This window comes from Callospermophilus lateralis, chromosome 14, assembly GCF_048772815.1.
Source record: "Callospermophilus lateralis isolate mCalLat2 chromosome 14, mCalLat2.hap1, whole genome shotgun sequence".
In the NCBI taxonomy this organism is placed as follows: Eukaryota; Metazoa; Chordata; class Mammalia; order Rodentia; family Sciuridae; genus Callospermophilus; species Callospermophilus lateralis.
In genome coordinates, this window is record NC_135318.1 from 1,668,596 (window position 1) to 1,682,259 (window position 13,664).

The following is a 13,664-nucleotide window of genomic DNA, read 5'->3' on the forward strand; positions in this document are numbered from 1 at the left end:
TCGGGGAACTTGGCATCTCACCACAGAGAAATCTCAGGGACCACCCAGCCTAGCACCTTCATTCCACAGGTGAACATACAGCATCCTGGAAAACTAAGGGGGCCTGAAACCATGAGAGCTCCTCCAACGCTGCTCTGAGGGACCCTCTTGAGAAAGTCCCAGGCTCAGCAACAAGAGGTACCCCAACCACAGCCAAACACATCCTTCCTAGGAGGTAAGCCCTCCAAGGCCACATTACCTGACCCTTATTTCACAACTCCAAAGACCCTGGCTGTTCTTAAAAACTAAGCACCTAACAGCACTGTATCCCCAGAGTGAGCTGTAATCCTCACTTGCCAAAGATGTCCAAAGACCCAGTTCTGGGCAGCACTTCGTGCTACAAAGGCCAAGGTGGGATCTGGAAGCCTCTTCCCTGGGGTGTATGACAGTGCCCCTTTGCCTACTGCAGCACCCTGGCATTGGGCCTGGCAGATTTCAGACTATTCCCAGCACAAGGATCCTGGCACCATGTTCAATCCAACTGGCCAGGCTCACTGCTGGCCACATCTCAGTAGGACCCTGTGACCCTCATCTCTCGGCCCTGAACGTCCATGGCTATGCTTCATCACAAGAGACCCTCAAAACATTTTTTAAAATGTGGATGATGAAGAATATCTAAAGCAACAAACAGAAACGGGTCATAACTGGAGAGCCATGGCTTGGATCCAGAACATTCCCAGTAAAATGCCTATTAAAAGCTGGGTCCCCTCAACAGTGTTCAGAGTGGGGCTTTGGGAAGTGATTGGCCCATGAGGGCTCTGACCTCATCAGTGACTAATCCATTGGATTCCAGCTGATGAATGAACTACTGGGAGTGGGAGAAATGGTGGGAGGCAGGAACTAGCTGGAAGGAGTGAGTCTGTGGGGCCGTGCTGCTGGGAACTGTACCTCATTCCTGCTCCCCTCCTTCCTGGCTGCCAAATGGTTTGCTCTACCACCCCTTCTGCTCACCTCAGGTCCAAAGCAATGGAGCCAGCTGACCTTGGACAGCAACCTCTGAAACCCTGAGCCAAAATAAACCTTTCCTCCTCAAAATAGTTTTTCTCAGGTATTTTGCCACATCAACTAAAAGCTGAGTAATATACAAGATTGACCTTCCTTAGTTACAGATGACAAAAAGGGGAACCTAGAAATCTTAAAATTATAGTATCCATTTCTAGCAAAACAGAGATGAAAACCTAATTGCCCTAAGTCTCAACCCCATAGTTCTGATTCAGCACTGCCTGTGGATGTGCTCTAGGTACAAGCCCTGGAAGAGGTCAAGAGCTCCTCCCCTGACCTACCGGCCTCCTGCTGTCCTGAGGCTGCAAGGCACAGTCAAGAGGTCAGCCTGGAACCAGAGGTCCCCTACTGCCAGACATGTGCTTGGAGAAAGTACCCTAGGCCTACTGTGCTCAGTTTCTCCATAAGTAAAACGGGAACTCAGTGAGTGAGTGCTCAAAGGGCTCAGGACAGTGGCACACAGTGAGCCTGGAGGGTTAGCTTCTCCTCTCTCTGCAGCTGGTGGAACAGGATCATCTGGCTCTAATCATTTTCATTAGTTCAAATGCAAGTCATCGCTGCTGCCATAAAGACATATAAACTAGGTGCAGCAAGTGTTATCAAAACACAGACACAAAAGCCCACAAAAGACCTCTGGCTCTTTCTGGGGATCCACAAATTGGCAGATAAGCTCATTTATATCACAGTTTCTTTCTTTGTTTTAATGAAAACCTAACCTCTGAAAATGATAAATAAAATCTCTCAGAATGATGCATATGGTAGAATTTCATTCTGTAATGGCAAGCACTCCATAGAGGCCCATGAGAAAGCCTGTCGTTAAAAGTTTTAGGGAGGGGCTGGGGATGTGGCTCAAGCAGTAACGCGCTCGCCTGGCATGTTCAGGGCACTGGGTTCAATCCTCAGCACCACATGAAAATAAAGATGTTGTGTCCACCGAAAACTGAAAAATAAATGTTAAAAAAAAATCTCTCTCTCTCCTATCTTTAAAAAAAAAAAAAAAAAAAAAAAATTTTAGGGAAATGGTGCCCCATCAGACCAGTGTCCACCCAGTCTGGGATGGGGCCTCTGAGGGGAGCACCAACGGCCTGGTGAGAATGACTCTCACCACGAAGGTACCCGACTTCCCATCAGGGCCCAACGTGGTGGGCCAGAAAGGTGTTTAAGTTCTCCCTTCACCTGCTGGCACTTGGAGTGGGCTGCATGGCCAACTTCAGGCAACACTTCTCAGCCACTATCTGTGGAGCCCGGGCACCGCCTGAGGCCTCTGAAACAGGCTCCCCTCAACAACCTCCTTCAGAGCAAGAAGCTCAGAGTCGATTCCAATGGAGCAGGTGCCACGTGTGGGGCTTGGGGACCACGAGAGGCAAGACTCAATGCTGGGGCATTCTCTATGGCAGCACAGGTCTGAAGGGGCCTCCCTCTAGCACACCAGGGCAAGTCACCTCCCCTCAAATGGCTTCTCCCCTGAAGAACTGGGCTTAGGACAGATCTGCCTCTTCGTTTTGCTGGGTCTAGTGACTCAACCTGTGTGAGGAACTGCATGTAGCGCAGACGGTTCTGAGGCCTGGAGTTGGGAAGGTATGCCGACCAGTCAACAGGGAGCAGCATGCTGACGGGAGTCAGGCATCAACACCCACAGATTAAATGAATTAAGATTAAAATGAATTAAGAAATCACAAAATAGAACTATAATACACACACCATGGTCCTCAAAGCATCACATGTGATGGGCTTCCTGTGATCCAAGAACTCTAAAGTACTTAAGGCAGACATAACCCTTCCCATTTTATGGGAATCAAAGCTCACAGACAGAAAGCAACCCACCTCAAAACCTGGCAGAGGTTACATATGCAGACATGGAGCCAGGTGCAGTGTCCAGCCCTCTGCCCAGGCCCTGACCCTTATGGTTTGCTGCCTCTAGAACAGATCACTACCATCTGAGAGGGAGATGCAGCAAGTACCTGAGGTGTGCAGGAATCCCAGCAGCTGGTCCTGAGACCTGCTCTAGTTCTGCCACCTCCTTAAACAGCAGCAGCCAGGATGGAGAGAACGTACTTGAGTGGATGCGGAGTCTTTCTGCATGTTTCAAAGGTTCTTCCTTGGACCCTGTCATCAGGCTGAGGTTCTTCAGCACACAGCCACACCCAGATCCAACATCCTCACAGCTGCCTGCCCATTGAAGACTTCTTTTCTGGATTATAAACTCAGAGTAGACCTTCTGCTCTATACACAGGCCAAGTTCCCAGATGCCCTGGCCCACTCACTGTTGGCTGTTCACTCGCTCACACACTGCCACACTGAGAGCTGACCACCCCCACACTGCTCCAGGCACTATTTGTCTATGAAGCAGTCTATAACCACTCCTAGATTCTAGAGCCAGCTCCTTTTGTGTCCCCCTGGACCTGAAATGACCTCCATTAGAACAACCCTAACTCCGGTAGACAAGGGAGTCCCACCTAGAGATGGTATGGTGCAGACATCTGGGCCCCTGTTCTCATGTACACAAGTCCACTCAGAAGGTGCAGGCCACAGGCTAGACTTCTGCTGGCCTCCTGCTCCTGCTCTAGCACTGTTTCAAGTGCCAGGAACCTGCCCTCATCAGGCCAACATGGAGGCTCCTTCGTTTAAGAGCTTCCTGCCTTCTAGGAGGTGCAATGGATGAAAGAGGAGCACCTCCCAGGCCCTACGAGGAAGGAGCCAACCACAAGAGCCACCCCCTTTGGGTGGCCCAGAGAATGGTGCTCAGGAATTCGGTCCCAGTCTCCAGTCCAGATGCAAATGGCCCATCAGGGGTCTCCTCCTCCACCATAAGCAGTACTCCCTCAACACATCCCAACAGCCCTCCTCTGCTTCCCAAGGAAACATGAACCAACCGTACCAGCAGAGAAAACTGACAGAGGCGGCTACGTCAGGCTACTGCAAGGGTCAGGCTGCCGAGAACAGCCCGGCATCACCCTGGTTCACCCACTGTCCCTGATTTGGAGAGGCTCTCCAAGAGGGAGGGTGGAGTGCACAGTCAGCACTGGTCCTCTGCATTTGCAAGGAAACAAGGAAGGTAAAGGCCTTTTCATCACAAACCTTGCTGCTAGCGCTTGAAGCTCCCGGAGAACAACCTGCTGTCCCATCCTGCTGCAGCCAACCAGGGGAAAGGAAAGAGAAAGTGCCTCCTCCCCATGAGCTGTAAGAGTCCACACAGCAGGATCTGAGCGCAGGATGTGAAGGGATCCTCGGTGAGATTTGTGTTTTACTCACAAGATTCCTGTGGATTCTGGGCTCTTCTTGGTAACATGTCTACATGCATTTTAGGCTTTGAGTAATTCTTTCATTACTTAAAATCAAACAAAAATGACACCATAGCAAGATATTCCACGTTTAGCCTGTGGTTGCAGCCCACCTCCTCACTGGCTGGTGGCACTATCAGTGCCCTGAGGGCTCTGTGCCCCAGCTTAGGAGCTCCTCCCACCTTCGCAGGAGCCAGCATAGACAGAGGTGAACACAGGTGACCTGGAGCTGGCAATGCTTCTTCTGAGCTCTGAGCCCACACACTGCGGCTCCTACGGTGCTCTCTTGCTCAGGGGCCTGGCTGCTCACTTCTAACCTCTCCTGAATACAGATGCGTTCAACGGGTGTGCAGTATCCTTGAGACACCCTACACCTCATCAGGACTGATGCCCAGCGCCTGTCCCTCCACAGTGCACCAACACAAGGACAAAGTCTGTTCAAAATAGCCTGCATGGTCCTTATTACTTCCTTATTAGTAAAGGTGTTTGTACCAACTCTGCAGATGGAAACCAAGTTACTCATCTGGCCCAGGTACAGAGTCAGTAAAGAGCAGAGGGAACAGCAGAATCCAGGCTTTCCAACTGCCCCCCACATCCCCCAGCCACTTCCTGGACTCCCTTCCTCAGGCCCCAGTGACTAGTTGAGGAAATGACAGAAGTTTGGGGAAATAACCAGACTGTTGTATATTTGGTTTCTCTTGTTAAGTTTTTCAGCTCATTTTGGCAAAATATTTTGCCTATTTGTAAGATACCTCCATGAGATGTGGAAATCATTAAATGCATCTGGCATGTAACGGGGAAAGCCAGATAAAGAAAAGTTTGGAGTGTTTCAGGACACCTGTGTCACCTCATTTCAGGATGTCCTCTTCCCTTGGGGCTCAGACAGAGATGAACCCAGCTGTGCAGCCTCATTTTCTCTCCTTTCTTCCTCCTGGTTCACACAGTGTGCCTCAACACCCTTGTTCCCAAGAATGACTCTCTGTATTTTCTTAAATCTCACAAGATAATTATTGCAACATTGTTTAAAGTAGCAATTTGATCTGTAACTATTTCCGAGTAGCTCTTTTGCAGCAATGTGAAGTATCATCCAAGGCCGGCTGCAATGCGGAGACAGAGGGCACTGCCCTGGCTGAAGGAGACTTCCAAAGGAGAGGCCTAAACCATAGGACCTCCATGACCAAGGCCCTGAGGCACAAGGAGAGATGACACTAGTCCAGCCCCCTGGAGGTATCCGTGGATAGGAAGAGACAGAGGACCTTGGACATTACACATAAAGATACACACACTGGCAGAAAGTACCACACAGTATCAGTAAAACAGCAACAAGGCGAGCCCCCATCTGTGGCTAGCAGAGAGGGACAGGCATTCAGGAGGAGATGATGGCTGCACCAACTTTTTTATTCTTATGAGTTTTATCATCCTCACTTAAGACATGGGGCTGAGGATGTGGCTCAAGCGGTAGCACGATTGCCTGGCATGCGTGCGGCCCGAGTTGGATCCTCAGCACCACATACAAAACAAAGATGTTGTATCTGCCGAAAACTAAAAAATAAATATTAAAAATTAAAAAAAAAAAACTAAAAAATAAATATTAAAAAATTCTCTCTCTCCTCTCTCTAAAAAAAAAAAAAAAAAGACATACATATATATGTACTCGGGGATGTCAATGGTTGCTACAGTGAAACAAATTAACATCATTTCATGTAGTTCCCATTATTTAATGTGTTGCAGGCACAAACGTAATCTACTCATTGAGCAAAAATCCTGAATGATACAGTATTACCAAATCCTCCCATCCAACAGCAGATCTCTAGACATTTGCCACTGATTATCCTCTGACCTCGACTCGCCACCCCCATTGTCACTGCTGTCTATTCTCCATCTCCATATATTCGACTCCTTTTTACATTCTACACATAAAGCGCCTGTATCTCTTTTTCCTATTTTGTCCTCCTGCAGTGGGAAATGAACCCAGGGCCTCAGGCATGATAGGCAAGTACTCTGCCACTGAGCTACACAGAAATACCTCCTATATTTCTAAGGGTAAAGAAGAGCTTGCAACATTTGAACAGGAGGGAAAGCAGCGAGAAGTCAGATGTGCAGGAGCCAGAGGCTAAAGCTGATGAAGGAAGCCATGCAGGGTTCACGTGTTGGCTTCGAATCCTTGGACTCAGACCTCTAAGTCTAAACATGGCCTCTGTAAGGACCACTTCCACCTGGGGGCACTGAGATTAATGCCTGAAGATCACACATGGCACCACTGATGATCAAATCAGGTGCCTGTCAATCCCCAGGATGGCCCACCTGGCTCCACCCATCCTGGGTGCTGCTGTCCCCAGTCCCAGGTACTGCTGCCTCCAGAATGGCCCACCAGGCTATAACCGTCCTGGGTCCTAGCCTCCAGGACCACCCACCAGGCTCCAATCATCCTGGGTGCCAGTCAGATCCCCACATTGCTGATCAGGCTCTAACCTCTCAGGCGCTTCAGCTGCCCTGGCTCCAAGGTCCCCTCGGTGCTTTACTGTGTTCTGGCTTGGGCAGTAATCTCTCTATGAAAGCCCACAGAAGTCTCCAGTGGACCCTAAGAGGCATCACCACAGCCAAACACAAAGAGCCAGTCCAACTCTGCAAAATGCTGTCCTGTAAGCATCCGCCTTAACATCTGTGAGAATACAGAAACACCAAGAGAAGGAGGGGGGAAAGCTGTAGGAATGGCCTGTGGTGACTGAGCACCAGGCAGGACGGGGACACTGACACACAGGAAGGGACCCTGTGGAGGGTCAGAGGAGAGGAGGACACAGAGCCAGGCTGCTGGTGCCCTCTGCTGACCATGAGGCCACCCCCACGTGGGTGTCAGCAAGGACAGTATAAGCAAAGAGATCACAGCCCATAGGCAGGCAGGCAGGCAAACACATGCACACCGACAGGACAGTGTGAGCAGAGGCAGGCACTTCTCACCCATTGTTTTAGTCAGGTTTTTCACTGCTGTGACTAAAAGGATCTGACCAGCACAATTATAGAGAAGGCAAAGGTCATTTGAGAGCTCAGATTTCAGAGGTCTTAATCCATAAAAGGATGGCATGGAGATCAGTAAGCAGAGACAAATCTCCACTTGCCAGACACAAACTATATACCCCATAACCACTCACTTCCTCTAGCCAATCCCACAGGCCTCCAGTCACCACCCAGCTAATCCCATCAGGGTTTAATTCACTGGCCCAGTTAAGGCTATGACCCAAACATTTCTCCTCCAAATCTTGCATTGTCTCACATGTGAACTTTTGGGGGACACTTCACATCTAAACTGTAACACCCATGATAGTATAAGCACACCACACACACACACACACACACACACACACACACACACATATTCACTCACTCTAATTTGGAAAAATATTTTTTAAAAAATTGAAGCAGCAAAGTAAATGCTTTTTAAAAAGTTCATCTGAAGCATATGCCTCTTTCCATGAACTGTAAGAAAGCGTTGTGTGAGAAAAAAATCTGGACATGGGGAGCAAGACCCATAAGGAGGGTTAAGATCTACTGAAAGCACATTTTGAACTAGAGATAAACTGAGGAGGGGGCAAGTTCAAGTCCCAGCAGCTGCAAAGGCAGAGGCCGCGGGTGAAGCTCTCCCCGCCTCAATGCCTCGTAGCAATACACTCTTTCGGACACAGATGAAATGAAGACCCAAGGCTCCCCTTTCACTGGCATGTGCAGGGCCCCCTCCCATCACTTGGCACCATCACCCCTGTGTCCCACCAGCAGTTGCTACCACGTGCCAGTCAGTCTGCGCAGCACTGTCGGGACACTGTCCACCCTGGAAACATCCCTCCCTTTGCTTCACAGCAGTGCATCTTTCTTATGAAATTACCGAGAAGAAAACATAAAGCTGTTTGACTTTTATCCACAAAGGAAAAGTTCCAAGAGTTGGTTGTGCACACAACCTCCCACAGCCAGGCTCAGGAACGACTCTCCCCACCTATGATTAGGCAGTGGCTCAGAAGGCTCCAGGGCAGTAGTGAGCCCTGGAGAATCAGCTGTGACAATCTGCATCTGCCCCAACACTCACTGCATGCGCAGATTGAGCCAGGACAGACGGGTCTCAGCTTGATCGGAGTCTACAAGGTGAAAAGACCTTACAAAGCAGAAAAAGGGCTAATGGGAAGCCAGAATTTAGAAAGTAGTTACTGACTGCAACAGAACAAGAATTAAGGAAGATGTAGGGCCCATTCAGTTTCAGACATTTGACAAAGATGAACATGTGAGTCCTGGAGCCTGGAGGGCCGGAAGCTGATGGAGGCAGTCTGCTTGGGTGCAAGGACACAGGACTCACCTGTGCTGGCTAGCACAGCTGCTATCAAAAAGGCCTGGAAGGCAGTCCTGGGCTCTGCTCATCACCGTGCACGTAGAGCGGGTGAAGGGGGGCAAATTCCTGCTGTCCTCAGGAGTGGTGTGGCTGTGTCAGGACACCCGTGTCCCCCTCAGGAGACTCCGGCATGGTGCTCTCCTGATGTGGGGGTACAATGCTCCTGAACAGCTGTGACCCCAGTTTGGACCCTGAGGATCTCAGAGTTATAACTTCCACAAACACCTACCTGCACTATCACAGCTGCTCTGGTTATTGGCCGTCAAAGCTTGTAAACCACACACCAATCCATTAGCAATATAAAATCAATGTTAGGGGATACATCCAGCTGGTATGCACAAGTGTCTAGCAAAAGCCATACTTACTTTTACTGTAGCAGGTTGCCAGCACACCTTTATCTGCAGGGCTGGCACTAATGTGCCAGATTTCACCCGCTTGATGCAGGAGGACATTTTTATTTATAATGTTATTCTCATCGTCAAAATCTATGATGTGGATCTACAAATATAAGAAAAGGACACATTAGGATCTCAAACACTTTCCTCAGCATTTTAATTAAACATCATGATTACCAAAAAGTCACCAAATCACTTCACCAACACACCTTTAATTCACATTATACTAAAAAACACATGTCTGTAATTTAATTCTTTCTGCACTCCTCTTTAATGACAAGGTAATAAGTCCCCATATTTTCACAATTCCAAGCTACAGAACTACCCTCTGGTCCTCTCCAGCCTTCACACAACCCCAGGGCTCTGAGATTAGGTTGTGGCTGGTGGCTGTCCTTGCTGTTCAAGGCAGCAAAAGCCTCCCAGACCGTTGTGTGCCTGCAGGGAAGAGAAGGAGCTGGTGGGGGCTGCTGCCCCTTGAGATCTGAGAGTGACCCTGGGGCCTGCTGCACAGTGGAGTGGGGTGGACCATGCTTGGCCGCTCTGGTGAGCAGAACTTGATCCACCTCAGAAGTGATTTGAGTGGGAAAGTGTGGGAAAGATTGTATTTTAGCACAGTTTTAGCTTCTTTCTAAAATTGAGACCAGTGGCTGTCAGCATTTATGACAATATAAATATTAATTACAAAGTGCTAAATTTAGGTCACTAAACAAAAAGGTTAAATATGCTCATACTTTTCTGAATAAATTTTAGAGGAACTGAAATGATTTTTATATTCAATCTCTCATCAATATTAAGTCAACAAAAAATAATTCTTTTTAATATAAACTTATACTAAGAAAATAATCATGGATCTTCACAAAGATTTATATCCAAGAATGTACACCATGGCACTGATTATTGCCATGGACAGGCCAGAGTCACCCAAGTGTCCAACAGCAGGGACTGTCCAATAACATGTCGGGCAGGACTGCAACACACTACAGGGAGCCATTCAGTATGTTCCAGAGCGCTTCAGGGTGAAGGAAAAAAGTCCATGACACGTTTAAGGAGAAGGGAACACAGAAAGGAACAGAATTACAACCATTTTTTTGTTTACAACCAGAGGAACTGGTTGTCTCAGGATGGCGGGATCACAGGTGTCTTCCTTCACCTGTTTGTGCTTTATCAATATCTTTATTATTTTTGCGTGATTAATATGCATTACTTTAGCAATCAAAACAGAGTTTCCATGATGCCCAAGAGCATGTCCACACTGTTCAGACTCAGTGTCACTGTGGATTGCTTCCTCTACGCAGCACACCAACATGAGAACAATCCGGCTTCCTGCAAGAGCACTCTGCACCATCAGTGTAGACAGAGCTCAAATTCAGCAGCAGCCTTCAGAGCCACATGGTACCATTCCCCATGTGCACAGTGGACAAGCCAGCACTGGGCACCCAGAGTAGAGCCACAGGATGCCATTCTCCACGTCACGATGGCAAGGCTGTAGTAGATGCTCAGGATTACTGAGAACGCAGTGGTGCCCAGTAGGAGCCCAGTATACACAGGTGCCTTCCCCTTCTCTCTGCCGGAGATGAGCCATCACCACTGTTATCTTTAAAGTCACCAGCAGACCGTGCCTCCTGCCCTCAGACCCAGCAAGATTTCCCAGCAGGTTGGAGACATTCCTGGCAGAAACTGTCTACATTACAACTGCACATCCAAGAACTGGGGCAGCAGCCACTGCAGTTTCCTCTGTAAGTACCCCTCTTCTCTGTGGACTGCTAGGTGTTGAAAGCCATCCATTACCAAGCAGTCAAGTGCTATTACTACGAACATGTGGCAGTGCTTACTGAGGCCAAGCACATACACGTCCTAGGACCCAGCAATTCACTGACAATGGGCATATGCCCAACATATGCCAATAAATGGCAAGAATGTCCGCAGCAGATTGACTCATGATAGCAACAATGTGTGACACCCAGATGTCCACCAACAAGAGGACTGTCACTTTCATAGAACAGGGCACCTAGGTGATGAAGAGGAAATGGTGACAGAAGAAGCAGATACAGCAGACATGCGTGCCGCAGCCCGGCTGGCTGGGCAAAATAACCCGGGGGGGGGGGGGGGGTGACGAGCAACTTGTGTAGATTGATACAGCAGGAGTGGGAGCCGTTTATTGTAGGACAGGAAGGGTATATATACATCACACACAGCTTATCTTAATTAACATAAACTAGATACAGCAGTCAACCAATAAGGAATCTCCACACTTAAGGGGCTTGCTGGCGTTACTTCACAAACCACTCCCTCTGCAAAATGCCAGGCGCCATCTTGACTTGCAAGCCCTTCCATGATATTCAAGGGAAGGCCAGTGGCCCCCATGGCAGGGCAGCTGGGACTAGGGACGGCCAGGTGGCAGTCACACACGTGTGCAGGTGTCAGGGATGAGTGTAGTGGTATGGCACAGATGCATGTGCACATAAGCAGCATGAGTGTAAGTCACACCCACAGACAGAAGCCAGGGATCCATACATGGCAGACGCAGGAGGAAAGCCCGTTCCTCACAGTAGCGAATGACAGGAAAACTGCAAGGCAGAACTCAAGGGGCCAGACAGCTCAGGGGCAGAGGCTGCCCAGCACGCCCTCAGCCCTGGGCTCCTCCCAGCACACAAAGAATTAAAACATGGCAACCCCGATACCGATGGATGTTTATTTTATTAACCAACTTAACTGGGAAGACGATTGTAAAATTGATACATGTTGTAATATGGATAATTCTTTTAGGAGGTTTACTACAATATATACATAAGAACTACACAAATGTTGAAATTGAAATAATAATTTGATTTCTTCAAATCTGCCACCAAAAATAAGCCAGAAATATATACTATGAAATATTATGTGACTTTAACTATTATGATTATAATTACCAAAAATGTTGTAAGAGTGCTCAATTTTAAAAGCAGATATAAAATGGCTGGCAATTATGCAACTACCACATGTGAACACGAACTAAAAGGTAATATACAAAATCAGAAATAGCTTTCATGTTGTTAGGGAATTTTTTCTTTCAGTGTTTGACACATTTTCTACTTATCGGAAATCCATTAACACTGAAAGAAAGAATGCACTTAAATGTACCATTTTGCCACATCTCTTACAGGCACTACAGCGCAGGGCACTGACAGGCAGGTACTAGCACTTCTGCTGGCTGATCTGTCCACCCGCCACAGCACAGCATCCTGCAAATCTGAGGCACCAACCCTCGCTGTCACAGGCCCCTGGCCCACCTGCCCGCAGGCTTGGCCTCCCCACAGAGCTGTGTTCTTGCCTACAAGGACCCCAAGCAGATACTGTCCATCAGGCTCCACTGGTTGGTGCACCATCTTCCTTTAGATCCCCTCCCTGCCGCCCTCAGGCATGCAACCTCCACTTCTAGCCTGACGTGCCTGAAGGTTTTTCCACCTGTCTTCCTCTTCTAGAAATTCAGAGTCCAAACACACATTGTCATGAACTGCTTCAACAGGGCTATGTTCAAAAGGAAAGTGAGGCATCCATCAACTGCCAAAAGCAAGAGCAACAATAATGGCTGATGTCTGCAATGCCCCAGGACTACCGTAAATACTTTACCTTTGGCAGCTCCTCTTATCCAAAGCAGCCCAGTAAAATCCTTACTAACCACGACGTGAAGGAGAAGAAACTGAGACTCAAAGCATGAAGGTGCCTTGGCCCACTCAGACAACCGGAACCAGGGTCAGGGGAGCCCCCAGCACTCTGAAGCCCACACCTCCGGCCTCAGGCACCTCCCTCCACCTGAGTATGGTGGCAGGGCGCCAGGCCAGCAAGGCAGGAAACAGTTTCTGACCGTGGGGAAGAGCGCTCAACTCTACTCTCAAAAGCACTGTGCCTGCACCACGCCTGCACCCAGCTCACAGGAAGTTGAATAAACACAGGCAGCTTTAGGCCAGTTACAAAATGAGTCACACATGGAACAAGCTCCGAACGGAATGAGGGCAGAAGAATGGGATCAGCACTGCCACCCACATCAGGAAGGAATTCTTCACAGCACAGCTGACTTTCAAAAAGACATTAGTCACTGAAAACAAAGATCCCACTTGCATATTTTGATGACCAATATTAAAATGTTTAAAGCCCAGTGTGAGCCATAAGGCCATAGATGACACTCATTACACTGGGGGCTACCTCTGCCAACAGCAAACCATGTTCCTAGTTTCCCTTATTCCCAGCTGAAACCAATGACTCTGACAATGTAGTTCTTCCTGAAATCTGCTTTGCTTCAGCATGAATCTATCAGGAAACCTGGGTTCTAGCTTGGATTCTGCCACTTCCTAGCTTGCTACCCTTGGCCAACTCACTAAAGTTTTCTGGGCTCTTGTTTCTGCATTTGCAAATTTAAGGTACTAGACTTCTAGATCCCTTTGTTCTAACTGAAAATGAGTACTAGTATTTTAGCTATGTATTTAAATAAGAAACTAAATCATGGTTAAATAGGCCACACACTTTCAGAGGTTCGTTAAGCCCATACTGTGACTACCGCTTGCCTATCCATATCAATACTCTTTACTTGAGTCT

General features: G+C 48.2%; 1 protein-coding gene across 3 annotated transcripts in view; it reads right to left on the minus strand.

Annotated features, from left to right (window-relative positions):
• The window catches only part of Eipr1 (EARP complex and GARP complex interacting protein 1), a 114,878-nt gene that overhangs the window by 86,352 nt on the left and 14,862 nt on the right, over positions 1–13,664 (minus strand). For all 3 annotated transcript variants that reach the window (XM_076833493.2, XM_076833491.2, XM_076833492.2), the window contains one exon: positions 9,060–9,192. In XM_076833493.2, the coding sequence (XP_076689608.1) occupies positions 9,060–9,192 (133 nt within the window). The remainder of the gene's footprint in view (positions 1–9,059; positions 9,193–13,664) is intronic.